The sequence below is a fragment of the Pempheris klunzingeri genome, chromosome 6, assembly GCF_042242105.1.
Source record: "Pempheris klunzingeri isolate RE-2024b chromosome 6, fPemKlu1.hap1, whole genome shotgun sequence".
Taxonomy (NCBI): Eukaryota; Metazoa; Chordata; class Actinopteri; order Acropomatiformes; family Pempheridae; genus Pempheris; species Pempheris klunzingeri.
In genome coordinates, this window is record NC_092017.1 from 21,044,540 (window position 1) to 21,061,721 (window position 17,182).

The 17,182-nt window shown below is 42.2% G+C and overlaps 1 protein-coding gene across 1 annotated transcript in view; it reads right to left on the reverse strand.

Moving 5' to 3' along the window:
• Position 1: 1 nt before the first annotated feature.
• The window catches only part of fcho1 (FCH and mu domain containing endocytic adaptor 1), a 56,839-nt gene continuing 39,658 nt past the window's right edge, over positions 2-17,182 (reverse strand). The window contains exons 13-27 of the mRNA XM_070832971.1: positions 15,524-15,717; positions 14,611-14,635; positions 14,427-14,483; positions 13,368-13,419; positions 11,414-11,538; positions 9,459-10,523; positions 7,905-8,014; positions 7,380-7,575; positions 6,826-6,940; positions 6,043-6,198; positions 5,808-5,940; positions 5,012-5,208; positions 4,421-4,485; positions 2,469-2,636; positions 2-612 (exon numbers count right to left, since the gene is read on the reverse strand). Of these exons, the coding sequence (XP_070689072.1) occupies positions 584-612; positions 2,469-2,636; positions 4,421-4,485; positions 5,012-5,208; positions 5,808-5,940; positions 6,043-6,198; positions 6,826-6,940; positions 7,380-7,575; positions 7,905-8,014; positions 9,459-10,523; positions 11,414-11,538; positions 13,368-13,419; positions 14,427-14,483; positions 14,611-14,635; positions 15,524-15,717 (2,687 nt within the window). The 3' untranslated portion in view covers positions 2-583. The remainder of the gene's footprint in view (positions 613-2,468; positions 2,637-4,420; positions 4,486-5,011; positions 5,209-5,807; positions 5,941-6,042; positions 6,199-6,825; positions 6,941-7,379; positions 7,576-7,904; positions 8,015-9,458; positions 10,524-11,413; positions 11,539-13,367; positions 13,420-14,426; positions 14,484-14,610; positions 14,636-15,523; positions 15,718-17,182) is intronic.

The window sequence follows — 17,182 nt, forward strand, 5'->3', positions numbered from 1 at the left end:
AAAGGTTTGAGCACATTTATTTTTATCAAATATCAACATCACAAAACCTATTTGGAACAAACAGCAGATTTACAAACATTTCTTTTTCTAAGGTTTGGTAGAAGATCTTTGCTCACAAGTGACTTGTTTGATCCTTTAAGATGCTCTAGAGATTTCTTCCATACAGTATTTACATAATTTAAAAACTCTAGTTTCCATGGCAACTCATTTCCAGACAGTAATATGATTATTTATTCACACACGTTTTCCTTTCCTCTGTAATTCAAGAAAACTTCTGACATCTAGCTTAGTCTGCGGTCTCAGAACACGACGAACAGGAGATTCACCAGAAGAAGAGTTTTCCTCCCCGCTAAAGGCAGGACGAACACACAACTTAAATTAGAGGAAAAGAAGAAGAAAAGGCTTGGTCCTAAAACAGCAGGACACCGTCAGAAGTAAGTGCACATCGTCCCTCAAGGCTGAGCTGTCAGTCCGAGTAAAGGTGCCTCGTCTTCACTTTTAGCGTCTTACCACGACTTGCCTCCGTCAGGCACGGAAGGAGTGCAAAGTTCTCTGAACCCGCAGCGATGGTCCCTCACACGATTCACAAGGAGCAGCCTGCCATGTACTTCCCTGTCAGACACATGACAAAAGATCAATATGATAAAAAAAGAAAATGAACCTAAAGCAGACGTGTGAGCTAAAGCTTCCAGCTACTTCACTTTTTAGAGAAACTGAGGAACCAACGTACAGAATTCAGCATGCTAGAACACCCTCCACCCTCTGTCGCCTTACAGTGAACTCAGAATTAACATGTTTTAGTAACAATAAACTAATGTATCATCTAACTCATCACAATATATTATCTTTGATTTCCCTCATATTTTGTCTTATTTATATGAAGTCTGTCTTCATGTTTTGTAGCCCGTGTTTTACATGAATATGTAAATTTATTTTGATTTATTGGTGATAGTTTTAGGTTTCTGTTCTTTTGTTTCAATTTTTTGAAATTGTTGAAAATTTTGAAATGTTCGATATGACTAAGCAGAAATTATATCAACTCATGTAAATTCAACTCCTTAAAAAATAAGAATCTGTGATGAAGTCCCAAATGACATGTTTCCAAACTGACTTTTAGGGCTGCAATTAAAGAGCTAATCTTCCTAAACACTGTCGGCCATGTTTTGTACCTGATGATGGTCTGAGGACCGACAGTTAAAACAAAGTGAACGGACTGAGCTGGACATTTTGGCTCTTTCAGTCGGAGGGTTTTGCTCCTGTAAGCAGTGTTCTAATTAGTTACATTAATTAAATTACAACATAAATGATGTAATAATATCGATGTAGTAATCAAGCTGCCAGTGATTACAAAGAGGTAACATCCCTGTAAACATTTTTTGATCAAAAGCTTTTACGTAGAATAAAACACTCATTCTGTTGCTGTGCATCTTTCCACTGTACAGGAATACCTTCTTTAGGCAGGCTTCACACCATCAAGGACAGGATGACTTGGGTCTCTACGTGTACACATGCTTTATTCATTTGGCACTACGTGCTCAAATTTTTAGTGTTTTTGATTGACAGACGAGAGGCGGAGCAAGTTCAAACAAGAGAACCAATCAAATCGACGTGCACTGCTGTGTGCGACCAGCCGACCTCGCCAAGGCGGGCGGTCGTGTTGTCGGACTAGAAAGCATTTAAGGGCAGCAAATTCAACAACATTTTTTCTCAATCTTAATAAAAGTTAGAATGAAGAACTTTTAGGTTTAAGCCGCCTTGTTTAAATTAAGACTCTTTTATTACCCAGTTATAAAAGAAAAGGGATCACAAAGTAATCTGATGTATTATTATATTAATTAAGTTCATTTAAAGTAGTAAAATACTTACATTAGCTATTACATTTTTAATGGGTAACTATTATTCTGTAACATATTTCAGAAGTAACTTTCACACCACCATCTATAAGTGCAAGAACTTTAACAATGAATAATAGTTTATAAAATGAAGGTTATGTCTTAATTGTTTTTATCCAGTAAACTCTTAAATCTACAGATTTGATGTAGAATTATATAAAGCATAAAAAGCAAATCCTAACATTCATAACGAATGTGGAAACAAATGCTTTTGCTCCATAATAGATGTAAATGATTAGTCCATAATCAAAATTATCAACAATTAACTTTTTGTCTATTTGACTAATCAATGAAACACTAGAACATATTATGAAAACACACACTCTTATGGATATTATTATTACTGTTATTTCTATTATTATCTCTCATATTTTTTACAGTCAATCCCCCTTTTTAAGTCGATATTTGAGATTAATTTCTGTACATAGGGAGGATAAATATTGTGTAAGAATAATAAATAAATGTCTGTAATGAATAGTTTTGGATGTATTAATGAAGGATGATTCTCCAGCAAACACCACATTCTCAGCCAAGGCAAGAAAACAAACAAGTGTGTGTACTGCTGTTAAGCGTCACCTGTGGCAAATCTCTTCTTGACCAGCGACATGCGGTAGCGGCTTCCCACCAGCTCCACGTCCATGCCTGACAGCGACGCCCCGGAGCCCACAAACTGAACGGCCAGGCTGGGTGGAGGGCCGCGGGGAACCTCCAGGCACTGCCAGCTGGCACACAGAGTCCCCGAGCCTGGGACACCGCCAACGATCACAGACACACAGATACGTAAGAAACAGGACTTCACGGGCAGTGAGAAAGATCCTAAATGCAGTGGCTGTGTCTCCATTTAACGCTGATGAAACGTCTGTTGGTTCGTGTCGTAAAGTGCTCAAAGAGGCTGCTTCTTTATGACAATTACTCTCATCGTTAAAAGTCTGAGTAAAGAGCTGAATTACTTAAAATGTCCTTTCAGTAATTTTCTATGGTAGAACCAGAGAAAGACAAACATCTTTGAAGACTAGTTAAGAAGAAACAAGAGAGAGTAAAACATTCAACTAAAAGTCATGGATACATTGTTGAAATGTCCCAATGTTCTGCTTCTCCACGAGGTGACGGTATGAAAGCAAAGAGGAGACAAAAACAATGCTGGGAGCCTCTTTTCTAGATTTAAAAAAGGACAAAAATTGGTCTAAAAGTGAAATTTCTGTCAACATCTAGTTAACATTTAACAGCTCAGCATTAGTTAGCACCCTGTTCCACACTGAAATATAGACGTGTAAATTCTGTAAAAATGATTTATGATGAAAACAACTAAAAACTGTCCCCTTTTCTATCAAAGCTCGCCTTCACTCAACCTGGAGGTCTAATCATCTTTTGGACTGCAAACCACCAAACACACTAGAGTCAGTCACAGGCTCCTGTGTGTGTAAACGCCACAGACACCGCCATGTTCACAGATTTATTATGCATGATAAATACATGCAGCGGGAAGGAATATGAGGAGAAATTATTATAAATTTAGGATTTACTACCGTTCATCCTAAAGCTGAGAAATTTCTCCTCCAGTATGGCAGCAAGACGTCCAGTAAAATAAATGGCTCGACGTTACCAGACATTATTCATGAAAAGCAGCGCTTTTTAACATTTCAGCCATAAAGAAATGTTGTGCAGTCAAACGTTATTTTTAGGAGCGACAGGGAGGTGTTCTGGTGACCTTTCCATGCTTTGTCATTGATTGGCTCATAAACCAGAGACGTCTTCAGCCTTTAACATCCCATCCATCACCGATGGCTATGAATAGTCTCTTTTCATCTCTTCTCCAGGCCTGTAGCTTCACACCGACGTAATAATAAATCATTAGTTGAGAAAGAGAATAAAATGAAAAAGAATAAGTGTGGATGTCTGGTAAAAAAAAAAAAAGAGCCCCACAGGTGAAGGAAACATCGAGCTCCGACCTGATTTTAATTTTAGACTTTCACCATTTTAAACTAGAGCCATTAAAGCATCTGTTACATGCCGTCTCTGGTCTGTGCACCAGCAAGGTTGTGAAATAAAAGCAACAATCAAGTTGACACTAAATAAAAGACGAACATTTTACATCTGTGTTTGCATCAGCTCCGTATTCGGCAGCACTCCAGCAGGCCGACGACAGCAGCTGCCCTGTTCAGATGCTAATGCCGCAGCTAAAAGGTAATGACGCGTCTTCAGACTGCAGCTTCTTTTTAAAAAGAGAAGGATCCGGTGTGCGGGGATCTCTTAACGCAACTCTTAATTACTCATTTCTACATTTGTCAGACACAACACGGAGATGTGAACTTGACGAGAAGGCAAATGAAGGCAAATTTAAGAATCAGTTGGCTGCTGCTGATAGACACAAAACAGGCTAAGAATGATAGTCAGACGTCAAGGTGTGCGTTTGCACATCTTTGTCTCCCTCTCTGTCTTCTTATTACACCTTCCTTGCTCTCAATGAGGGCAGAGAAAATAAAAGCAAAGAGGTGACAAGAGAGCAGCAGCTGCAGCAGAGCTCTGACCTTTGCTGTGGTTGGTCGGGGAGAGGTTGGAGAGTTTCCACAGCAGCCGTCTTTCCTCAGCATTCCTGCAGAGGAAAATAAGTCATCAGTGAGGCCTAATCTGCTTCTTATTCTCCGTCCTTTGACTTGTTTTTAAAATGTCTCTTCACACCCATCACAGTCATCCTCAGATTAGCTGGAAACAACAAATATTTAATGAAGGCAGTGTGTCTACCGCTTTGATCCAGATCAAAATATCTCAACAGATGCTGGATGGATCACCAAGAAATGAAACCTCTCTCTCTATGTATATGTGTACATATATATATATATATATATATATATATATATTTATATGGGTGAATAATAGTCTGACCTGCGCCTTCTCTCTGTTCTTCCCAGTAACTCTCAGGTCGTTAACAGTGCTTCTGCTCATATTATGATTACACGGTTCCTTTACGCGTCCATTTGTGCATTACAATAATCCTGTAGATTACATTTATCAAGTAAATAACAGGGCAGACTCCGGCTAAACCGGTTACCGTCAGCCGAGAGTTAACAGTCAGCAGAAACTGCTCATTATCCCTCCATCACCACATCGTCCTTGCTCACCAGGAGGCGGGCGGCTGGCACTGCAGGTCTGTGGCGGTGTGGTCTAACGGCAGCAGCACCTGGACAGCGGTGAGCTGGGTGGAGGGCGCGGTGGCGGGGCAGCAGTGGTAGTCCAGAGACACCCGGGTGACTGTGCCGCTGCGCTGACACTCTGCAGACAGCAGGAGGGGAGCCCGACCCGGGTCCTGAGACGACACCTGAGGAAACAACGGGGACTTTGTACGTTTAAACCAGTTTCAGTGAAGCCTCCAGAGCAGGATCAGAGTCGTCTTGACGCTATAGAAAACTGACTTAAGTCAACTGCAGAAATTGCTTTCACAAAATCTGTTATTAGTCCCTCGTTTCTGAATTATTTCCTGACAATTGCCAAAAGGTTTTCTGCAGAATACCAGGTAATTTGGCACTGAGTATTAGGAAAATAGAGGCAGTGTTCAGTTCATATGTTTTCAATTAAAAGGGTTAGAGTGAAAGTTGCACAGAACACGTTGAAATTTGAAAAAATGTCTACAAGTAAACAAAAATGAAAACAGATATTAATAACAAGTGAATCAAGATTTACTTCGGCTTAAAAAATTCCTATTATCTTTCCGCTAAACTTGGAAAAATATTAGGACGTTACTCGAGAATTAAAAGAGAATTAGGTTCTCTATTGACTTAAAGAAGTTTTAGTCAACACCACAGCAGAAACCCAAATTAAAATGTTCTAATAAGGAGGTCAGGAATTGTATCAAAATGTCCAAAAATAAGTAGAAGACATCAGTAATGGGGGCTGAGAACACCCGTTTTAAATCCAGACCTGATATTTGAGCAGGCCGACGTTGTAGTACGACGCCTGAGGGTTGAGCTCAGCTTCTTTCTGCAGGTACAGCTGCAGAGCCTGCATGTTGAACCAGAAGTCTCTGGTGTCTGGGTCACTCTGAGACGGATCACTGTGGAGACACACGGATGGTAGCAAAAACATTAAGTCAAAAAAATGAAGAAAAAATAAAAAACCCACACTGTTGTGGTTCTACATGCAGACGGCAGCTGACCTGTAGAGCAGCTTTTGATTGGGCAGGAAGTGATCGATCCTTGAGATGTTGACGAGTCTGAAGCTGAGCACTGGGGCATTGGGGTTAGCTGTGAATATCCGGGTGATGCCTGCAGGGAAGGACATCGTCAGGTCGCCTGTGATCTTCACCAGGCAGCTGGAGAAAGAAGCAAACACGCAAATCGAGTTAAAATTAACCCCGTTAACGAGCGTCCACCTAATAGGCATTACAGATGTCATTAAAGGGGAACTCCACCACATTTTACACATCAACATATGTGCTGCTCGGCTGATAAAGACCTTTGTGTAAGGCATTGCCTGACTGTGGAGGGGGCTTTCCAAAGTCTGAGATTATAAACCTAATGATGTCCGCAGGGTTATCTCAAATTAGACTACATTCTTTTTTAAACAGAAAGCCTGTGTTATAAACTGAGAGTGTGGAGTTTAAATACAGTGACGATATCTCTCTGCTTTGATTTTGACCTATTTTTTCCAAGTCTGCCTTTTGGAAGTCCCCCGGCTTCATAGAAGGGTGGTTTTAAATTACGGGACTACTCCACTGATTCAGCATCGCCCTCCTTTAAAACAATCAGACTTGAGATCGACAGTTTTTTTTTTTTTTAAAAGAAAGAATCAAAATCGATGCAGTAGAACCAGAGAAATTGTCTTTTTAATTCCACATGCTTTTTTTTTCTTGTCAAAATCTGGCACCTGCAATGCAAGATACACAAAATGATTGTATTTTTTTTCTGTGATTTTATTCAGACAGTGGCATCATGCTGACCGGTTGTGCTGTCCGCCTTTGAAGTAGGCATTGATGTATTCTGTTATGGCTGCTGCCACTGGCCAGGCCTCCTGTGTGCTGAGCGAAATGGGACTGGGACCTCGTGACAGGTGCACTGCGAGGAACAAATGTCTGTTAATATAATGAGTTTTACATGAAGACAGGCATGTTTAAAGGAACAGTTCAGAATTTTGGTAAATAAATTTATTCGATTTTTCTGCTGAAAGTGAGATGTAAAGACAAATATGAAAAGGGCGAGACTGTTAGTTTAGCTTAGCATAAATACGAGGATCAAGTGGAAATAGCTCGCCTGACTCCACCTGCCAGCAGCTTTAAAGCTCCTTAGTCAACACATTGCAAAATCCAAAGATCAAAACGACAAATCACACATTCGGAGGAGTTGTGCTGGACTATTCTTGGCTTGGGAGCACTTTGGTATTTGCACGGATGTAGAGGCTAACTGTTTCCCCCTACTTAGGGGGAAAAAAAAAATCATGCCGCTGCTTTAAAACATCCATCCTGTAGTGCAGCTTCGTCTATGTGCTGAGGCTTACTCTGTCTCTGCTGGTGGTCCTGGTGCTGGTAGGGCAGTGGTGAGGCTTGTCCTGTCCTGGCAGGACTGGGCGCTCGGTTCTGACCCCCCCAGTCGTTGTCCCTGGCCTGCGGCCCCCACTCGCTGGGGCTGGAGGAGGAGGAGGAGGTGAGGGAAGGGCTGGGCTCCGGGAGTGGGGAGGAGCACAGAGAGCGGGACTGAAACACACAGGGACAAAGATGACTCAGTACCGGCACTACTTTCATGTGGATGATGCCCCTAATCGATCCAGCATTTATACAGTTTATATGAATTTGGTTGTATGATGTTTACAAACTTGACATTTTACAAACATAACCGTCAGAAAGGTCATATTTACAGTATTACAAGACTATTAGATTTAGACAACAGAATATGACGGCTACTCTGGAAAAAAAGACTAGGCCTTAATTAAGTAAAATAAAGTTATAATCACACATAACCCCTAACATTAAGAGAATATAACATATTAGATTAGATGAGCTGCTAATTTATGACTTATACTCACTCTCTCACAGCCGCTGAGTCGGCCTGAGGTCCTCTTGGCCCTGGTCGCTCTCGGGGGAGCAGCTGCGACCACTTCAGTTGTCTCCTGTCTGCTGAAGTTAAGCTTGGACCCTTACAAAGACACGGACACACAAAGTGACTCAAAGCCATTTTGAATCACACAGTGAAACAGGATTATAAGACAAAGACATCCTCTAAAATCAGTCAGAAGTTGTGTTCAGAACAGCCGAAGACAAGACGAACGAGACGCGCTGCCAAAACAAGCTGGCACTTAAACTACTAACATTTTATTTGAATTGGTTTAATTGAGGGATTTAGCATCCTGTTGGTATATGAATATTCCTCGAAGAGATTTTCCTCTTTAGTGAGAAAGAACCAAAGAAAATCCAGCATCACTTGTGCTCCCTTTACTGGAAGAGCGTTTCATTCACTTGTGTGAATCTATGATAATTACATGATTTGAATTTTACCTAACGAAGGTAAAAGGTGAACGTGGGATTTCTTTGGTTCTTTTGGTTTTGTCAGTCAGAAAAATTATTAGCATATACACAGTTTAAGACATGCAACATACAACAATTTGATATATTTAAGATGCAACCAATTATGAGCAGCTTTAATATGATTTAGAACTCTAATCCTTACTAAATCAATTAGGGCTGCTAATGACTATTTTTATTATCAATCAATCTGCCAATAAAATTTTGATCAATCGTTTCACAGTTAAAAAAAAAAAAAGTTGACATCTTCAATCATTTCTCTGACAGCAGTCCAAAATGGAAACATGTTTGACAAACTATCACTGAAGACAGAGGATCCTCACATTTTAAAAGTAAAAGTAATTTTTTAAAAAGCTAATTTAAAAAAAATTGCAGCTAATTCAATGACTAAAAAAAGGTTTAGCTGAACAGGCTTAATGAGCAGGACCCTGATGGAAAGATTAGGCTTCACGCTGACTAATGAAAAAGGCCGTCTGAATACAGACGTGCTTTCATTAGAAACCAGTGTCCTGCACCACAGAAAATAAACTGGTTTAGTGCAAAATATTTTCCTGCATTGTATTTGACCATGTATCTTAGTTTAATCTAATTTCTGTTCTGGGCCAAAGTTAGGAAACTCTTCCTTCTCTCTCTCTCTCCATCCTTTTCCATCTATCTCTCCCTTTAAAAAAAACGGTATGTAAATGTTACTTCATGCACCTGCAGCCTTATGGCACCGTCAGGTGGAGAATACAGCTGAGTGCTGCAGCACTCTCAAAGGCTTCCTCCTTGATCACCTGTGACTTCAACTCATTTGTACAGACACATGTAAATGTCTATTTTAGATTAAAAGGGTATTTTGGGGGATAGAATTTCCTCATGAAATGTTTTTTTTTGCAGCAATCGCAGTTAAGAGCCTTATCTCAGCCTTCATTTCATCATATTGTTGACTGGGTATCCAACTAGCATGTACCTTATTTTTATTTGATTATTTATTCAATTTTCTAATTTTCTATACCATGTTTAGTAATAATGTCTAAAGTGATGCAAAAAAATACCATAAAAAAACCAATCAGTACCCTTGTGAGAGCCGACACTGCATGATATCTGAGTGTTCAGATCCAGGCAGTCTTGATCTTTGTCTGTGGAGAAACACAGATCCTCCTGTGGTCCTGAATGCCTTGTGAGTGGAGGTGCGTTCCTGCGTGGCTCACTGTCTGATGATCGATGTTTTCTCCTCTCCCCTCCACCATCTCCTTTGCATCCTCCCTCCTGCGTTTTGGAGACGCCGTCAGTGAACGGGTTGTGGACAGAGCTCCAGTGCAGCAGCTCCTTCTTCGACTGGGCTGTGGGCAAAGAACCTGAATTTGCATCGAGTCCCAGTCTGTTGCTGTTGGTAGAACCAACGGCGCAGCTGCTGCCGCCGTGTGGAGGGATTACCCCGGCAGCTGCAGCCAGCGACGACTGGTGTGTTGGGCTGCCAATCATTGTGATCGCAAACGGGTCGTCAGAAGTAACAGGAGGCGGGAGGCTCCGATCTCGTTTCCTGTCTCTGTCTTTACGATTTGAGGAGGATGAAGAGGAAGAGGAGGAGGAGGTTGCGAGTGTCTTGGTGTCGGGGAGGGTCATGGAGAATGGGTCCCCTCGCACCTCCATTCCCCTGCCCTCCTGGGTTGGGCGTGGCGGCGGGCGCGCCCAGGCGTCAGACAGGTTTAAAGTCTCCTGGGTGACAGTCCTCTCAAACGCAGCGAGGAACGGGTCCTCGGGGGGGATGTGTTTGCAGTTCCACACCGACGACTCCATCTCAGGCGGAGGGAGGGACTGGGAGAAAGCAGGGAACCGCACGGATGAGGGGTCCATATCTGAGGGGACACGAGAGGGACGAGACGGGGCGACGGACCAGACGCTGGAAGGGTCGTCCAGCGGGTGAGGACTCCGACCGGGGGAGGGGTCACGGAAAGCAGAGAGGAAAGGGTCCACAGGTCGTCCCAGAGTTTGTGTCTGTTCTTTACTCTGTGACACAGGAGGCCAAGCTGCCCAACCCACCGGCTCAGGGGAGGGCCCAAGGGGCTGATGGGAAGGAGAGTCAAGGCCAGAGTCTTCGACATTCTCGGGAGAGGACGAGTCGGATGAGAAGGCAGCATCTGAAGACACACATTAAACATGATATCAATGAACAAACATATCAGAGGTCATCAATACTATGTACTCTACAATGCTCTTTCAGCCAGCTACAGTCCAAGTTTGGTCTCCCTCATTTCCTTCGCTACCTGCAGGTTAGACATTTTGTTACGCTGTCTCCTGTTCAGTTTGACACATTAGCCCCTCAAACATGCTTTCTGCGGCTGCCTCCCTCCCTCTAAACCACAGCCCACCTCCTCCGCTCATCTCAGGAGGGCTTGGAGGAAGGTAATTGGTTTGGAGTTATCTGATGAGCTTTGGGATGAGAGGACGTAGAAGATTAAAGACTGCTCCGTTCATGCCAGCCTTCAGAAAGTACAGTCCAAACTCATGCATCACATTTACTTTTTATAGGCCAGGGGTGGCGGTGGGGGGGATTTTATTTACTCAGTATGATTATTGGGAAACAAGTGGATCCAGACTGCGTACTTCCTGTTTTGGGGTGTCCTGAAAGCTCCCTAAACCAGCACATATGAGACCCAGCAGGCTTATATTATATCAGAAAGTGGATTCGGCTGATTCTAAATGGTGTATGTGCGACTATTCCAGCTTGTAAGGACATTTCCGTCACGGCGGTGGACCGTGGAGATGCAGCATATCTAGGCATGCATTCGAGTTGTTCTGCTTTTATCGTACGTCATGGGGTTGTTTATCTCAGCGTGGGCCTGTGTCATTGCCTCTTGTTTGTGTTTTTGTTTATACAGCATATCTGGACGAGATACAGAGATGTAGGATTTAAATTTTCAGATGAATATTCTGCAATCAAATCAAATCAACAAAACAGCTGGACCAGTAGATCAGTAATAACATGAACAGACCAAGGAAATCTTCAAAAATCAACAACCGCTCTTACATTCAGAGGCACCGAAAGCGCTCTGCTCTCTCAGTTGTTCTCGACAGTCAAAGCTTTTGGACTTGAAGGCCGATTCCAACGGTGGTCCAAACAGACTGTCTGAACCCGACGCCGTCGAACTCAACCTGGTGAAGAGCGAGGAGGGTAAACAGAGAGGAAATCAGGGAGAGCGGAGGAGTGACTGACGGGGTGGTGAGGAGGAGAGGTAATAAATGGAAGGACAGTGAGAACAGAAGTGTGGGTTTAGGTGGGAGAAGTGGAAATTGGGGGATTTTGAAGGGTGTAGGAAGAAGGAACTCTCACTCTGTGAATTCTGCAACTGTGAATGTCAGAATGAATGTTGAAGAAATCGTACGCCATAATGAATATGTGAAGATCTAGTATTTCCTCTGTTGTTTTCAAATTGAGGTTGAAGTGAGTATGGAGTGGAGTGGCTCTGATACGCTGCTGTTTATTTTGTTTAATGAAACCGTTCACACTCACAGTTGTAATTCAAAGTCAGAATTATGAGGAATTCCTGTTGGCTCTTAAAATGTCCAACCGTTTCTGTAACTTTCCCCAAACCGACAATCTGGCTCTCGCACCCGCTTCACGCCGTGATTGGCCAGCTATATGGAGTCATTCTTCGCAACTATTTCTGTCATGGGAGCGACCGAATGCAACACTATGCATGTCTTCCAGGAGAGAATGTGTGAAAATCTGCACCGTTATCCCCACATTTTAACATTTATCGCGTCTCCTCCCACTCTGTGATGGCCGACCCTTAAGTGAGGCTGTTCTGAGCACACATCAACTTCTCTGAAAATTGAGAAAATAACACTCAACATATAGTAAACTCATTCTAATTGAGTAGAAAATTACACTATTGGGCAAAAAATGTGGTTACAAATACTATTAGTTTAGGCCCTTTTTCCTGGTTTGGGGTTGCTTAGTTTTAAATAAAATGAAACATTATTGCTACAGCATACAATGATATTTAGACAATCTTTTTCCAACATTGTGGCAACAGCTTGTGGAAGACGCTTTCCTTTCCTCAACATGATACTGCCTCCCTGCATTAAACCAGGTCCATAAATAAATAGTCTGGTGTGGAGGAACTTCACTGGCCTGCGCAGAGCCCTGACCTACACCCCATCCACCGCCTGTGGGATGAACTGGAACGACGACTGTGAGCCAGGCTTTATCACAGGATATCAGGACTGAAATGGGAGCAAATCCCTGCAGCTATGTTCAAAAATCTTCTTGAAAGTCCTCTCAGTAAAGTGAAGACTTTGCAGTTATTGCAGCAAATAATGCCCATGATTTTGGAATAGGATCACATATGGGTGTACTGTTTTGGTGTCCACATACCTTTGACCATATATTGTATCTATTGCAAGAGTGCCCGGGTTTGCTTTTAAAAAAATACTGACTGTATGTAATGTAAGTAGGGCAGCACTTACTAGGTCTTTCTGTGTGGAGTTTGCATGTTCTCCCTGTGTTTGTGTGGGTTTTCTCCAGGTACTCCGGCTTCATCCCACAGTCCAAAGACATGCAGGTTAGGTTAAATTGGTGACTCTAAATTGCCAGTGTGAGTGTGAACGGTTGTCCGTCTCCACAGATTGACTGGCGACCAGTCTTGCAGGGATTAGCTCCCCCCCCGACGTATAAGCGGTATAGATAATGGATGGATGGATAATGCAAGTAAAAGAAAATGTCGGTGCTCAGTCTGAGTTAGAGAAATGGAAAGAACGGTGGGAGAAATTGTATGGCAAAGGTGACACTAGCAGATGGAAAATAACAAAACAGGGACAGAGATAGTGGAAGGGCTGTGAGGAAGAAACATATGAAGAGCTTCAATCTGCTTAAAATGCCAGTGATGACACAATTTAACCTCCAAACATGTCTCTCTGCACCGCTCCGAGACAGATAGGAGATAGAGGAGGGGAAATAATGACGGGAAGAGCCATTTTACCTGCTGTGATCAGGACTGGAGGTGGACCTGCGTAGGCCCTCCTGCTCTCCATCTGTAAACAAGCACACACACACACACACACACACACACACACACACACACACACACACACACACACACACACACACACACACACACACACACACACACACACACACACACACACACACACACACACACACACACACACACACACACACACACACACACACACAAAGATAAACCAACAGTCTGCAGGGGACATTCCCTAATCAGGACTAATCAGCAGCATGGTGTTCTTCGTCAGAGCGCTGAGGGAGGCTGAGATCGAGTGAGATAGGATGACATGAAGGAAAACCCATCAGTCATTAGCTTCTCTGTGATAAATACCAGCAATTAGCCGGTCTCACTCAGCCCCAGCCGCCGCCGCTGTCACTGCAGAGTAACCGCTTTAATCAGATGCTCATCGTTAATCCCCCCCACCTCTGGATTTCAGAAAGAGAGAGGCTCTGTAGCTTTCCACTCCAGCCTAACCTAACAACAAAGCTAACAAACCTGTCGGTGATAAAGCACGCTTTGGAGCACAAGCAGAGGGCCGGCTGTGACTAATGGAGGGTGGCAGGTCATGCAACGCCAGCCAATGAAGAGATTTTCTGTCTTGTGGGAAACATGGAGGCTAACCAGGGTGGAGGTAGAGAGGTGCAGCACGAAGGAGTAATTTGTGTCTAACACATGGATTTCATTCTTTTCAAATTACAGCCACAAGAATAATGAAAGGCTAGAAACTTAAAAACCCCATTACAGGTGTGAATGCACAGCCTGACAGATTTATGATCATGTTTAACCACTGCAGTAAGGATTGTTACAAATTAAGGCTGCAACTAACAATTATTTTAATTATCGATTAATCGATGATTCTCTCGATAATCAGTTCATGTTTTGGTCAACCGAATGCCGGTTCATTTTCTGTTGATTGATTAATCAACTAATCAACCAAATCATTTCTCCGCTCCAAGAATCACGAGATTTCAAGAAAGAAAAGCTTAACAGACACACAGACAGACAGACAGACAGACTCACCCCTGTTGGAGGCACCCTCGCCCTCTTCTGAGCGACCTCCTGCAGTACTCGAGTTTCCTGCAGCGACACAACAGAAGAAGCTTTCGGAAGACTGTACAGTAGGATACAGTACACAGAGCAGAGCATGCTGTTTACTCCCCTTTGCTTTACTGTACAGGAAAGAGAAACTTTTCAAGGAACTTACTGGAGAGATGCCGCTTGACTGACACCTGAAAGTCAAGAGGGGGAAAATCTGGTCAATACAGTGAACTCATGCAGGGAAAGGATGGTGTTATTCGATACTTTTATAAATATAAAAATTATAAATATAAAAAGGTCAAAAAAACAGAGAATGAATTTGTCTCTCAGTATTCTGACTCCCCGACGCCATTTGTGGCACTCTGTTTGAAGCTCGCTGGTTTCTATTTGTATAGACAAAGAAGTAATTTCCTAAAACAGCTGGACAATAAAGCTTTTAGCTAATTGAACAGGAGTAAATAGTGCTCGTCTGGGAGCATTTTCAGCCGCAAATTAACATTCATTTGGTGTTTCAGTGAGTAATTACAGCAGCAGGATGGTGTATTTAGAAGTGACTCACAATGACTATTGATGTTCATTATAATGAAGGAACATTTCACCCAGTAAACAGTGGTGTCTTTTTTAATAGTTTATGGACAACAATAGGATGACTAAGATAGATCAGGCTACACAGACTAAATTTCTTAGTGGGCTAAATTCCTTGTTTGTTTTTTTTCCATGGGAAGTGTTGACATAAAGAAAAATATAATATAATGATGCCAGGATTATCCACAGATATGCTAATATCTAATCGTGAGTAGAAGACATTCTGAAAATGAATGATTTTCTCCCTTTTTAGTCATTCAGAAGAGATTTAGATTTGAGAGTGGAAACTCAGTATTTGAGTTAATTATTATTCTTAAAGTGAGGTTTTTTTTTCCAGGGAATGGAACTAGTTCACAGCTAAGTGAGGGGAACTGTTTTTAGAATAGTAACCTCAGAGTTTTAAACGTATGCAATGTGGGGGAAAACTCTCCTGATTGTCTTCAGGGGAATCCTGAAAAACATAAAGAACAGAAAAAAGCAAAAAGAAGCACTACCTGTGTCCGTACCCCTCTGTTGGGAGGCAGAGTGAGCGCACCGACGGTGGCTTTCAGCTCTTTCTCTGTAGCAGCAGAGTTACTGCGATTGCTGCTGGCGACCGGTCTGATCTGGATGTGGAACTTCTTGGGCTCCTCGTCATCAAAGTCCGAGTCACTGGAGTAAAAGTTGTTCTCCTTCTCCTCGGAGCAGCGTACAGGGAGAGAGGGTGGTCAAGGAGAACAAGCTCATGCTGTAAACTGGGAATGAAAGGTGACACTGTTTGGCGAGCACACATCAAGAAAAGGAGGCGTCATAGGCACTTTGAAATAGACACACAAAAAGAGGCCTCTATTTTTTGGCGTTCGTTAGAGTATTTCACATTCAGAGCGCAAAATGCTAAATCATCTGCTCACTCTTCCGAATACAGCCACCAAATATTAGCACACGTTTCAGTGCCGAATACTGAGCATACAGGACATGTGTCTGCAAGTAATTTTCCTTATTTTTCATCATCATTTTTATTGAAATTTTTATTTATTGGAACTTTTTTACTTTTTTACTGTCATCTTCACTTGACAGAACTTTTCATTCATTGCACTTAAGTTACTAAACTTAATAATACTTTGTCTTTTTTTAAAACAAACACTGTAGCACTGAGGAAACAATTTCACTCTCCCTTGTATATGCAGAGAATGACAACACCATGAACCTTTAAAACATTACAAAGGTGAGCAGCATTGCTACATTTTCCACTTGAAAGGTATTAGTGAAAAGGTTAAAGAAATGTCTTTTGATAATGGTTCAATCGAACGTCTGTTACTGTGCATTGGTGTAAACTGTGGCTTACTGTACCGTTATATGCTTTCTAGGATTATAGAGTTGTATTAATGGAAGCCAACTGTATTTAGGTAATTAATGTAAACATAAAAATGACGGTAAATTACTAGTGTGAAATCCAGTCAGTATTTTATCTAGTACAGATGTAGGATACTATAGTGTAAGGTCAGACTCTGGACATCATTACCTACTGTATATGTACATTAATACAGCATAATTCAATAAATACAATCAGTTTTCAAAAGTCGTTCTTAATCTCCCTCATTTAAAATTCTCAAAGTAAACACATGCAATGGTTTGATGCTCTGATAAACATGCTGTGTGACATTTAATACAGATGTTTCCATTGTGTGTGCGATGTGAGACTTTGAGGGGGATAAAACAGAACAGCACTTTTAAGAGTTTGTAAAACTGAAAACTTGAGCCAGTTATAAAACACTATCAGCTAGGCTTCTGCTGACTGATATGAGACCAAAAATGAGACTACATTACAAACCAGCAAGTGCATGTTATTACCCCCGTTCATCTGTGAATATTACTGTTTGGACAAATGCTGTGACTGAAGAGCACAGAGTAATTTCGACTCACTGTAAAATTGATTAAATGAGGACAAAAGAGAGACAACGCAGGCAAGCAGAGTGCCGTGCAGCACAGACACGCATGCAAAACACAAATAGGGGGGGGGTTGAAGTGCCGCAGAGAGTGCTGGAGGTGATTGTTTCAGAGCTTCACACAGCCAAACTGCCACTTCCTGCCGCACCATCACCTCCAACGAAAGTCACCTCCCCTTTCCTCTTTATTTGGACTCTGCTGCACGCAGAGGTGTTGTGTTGCGTCAT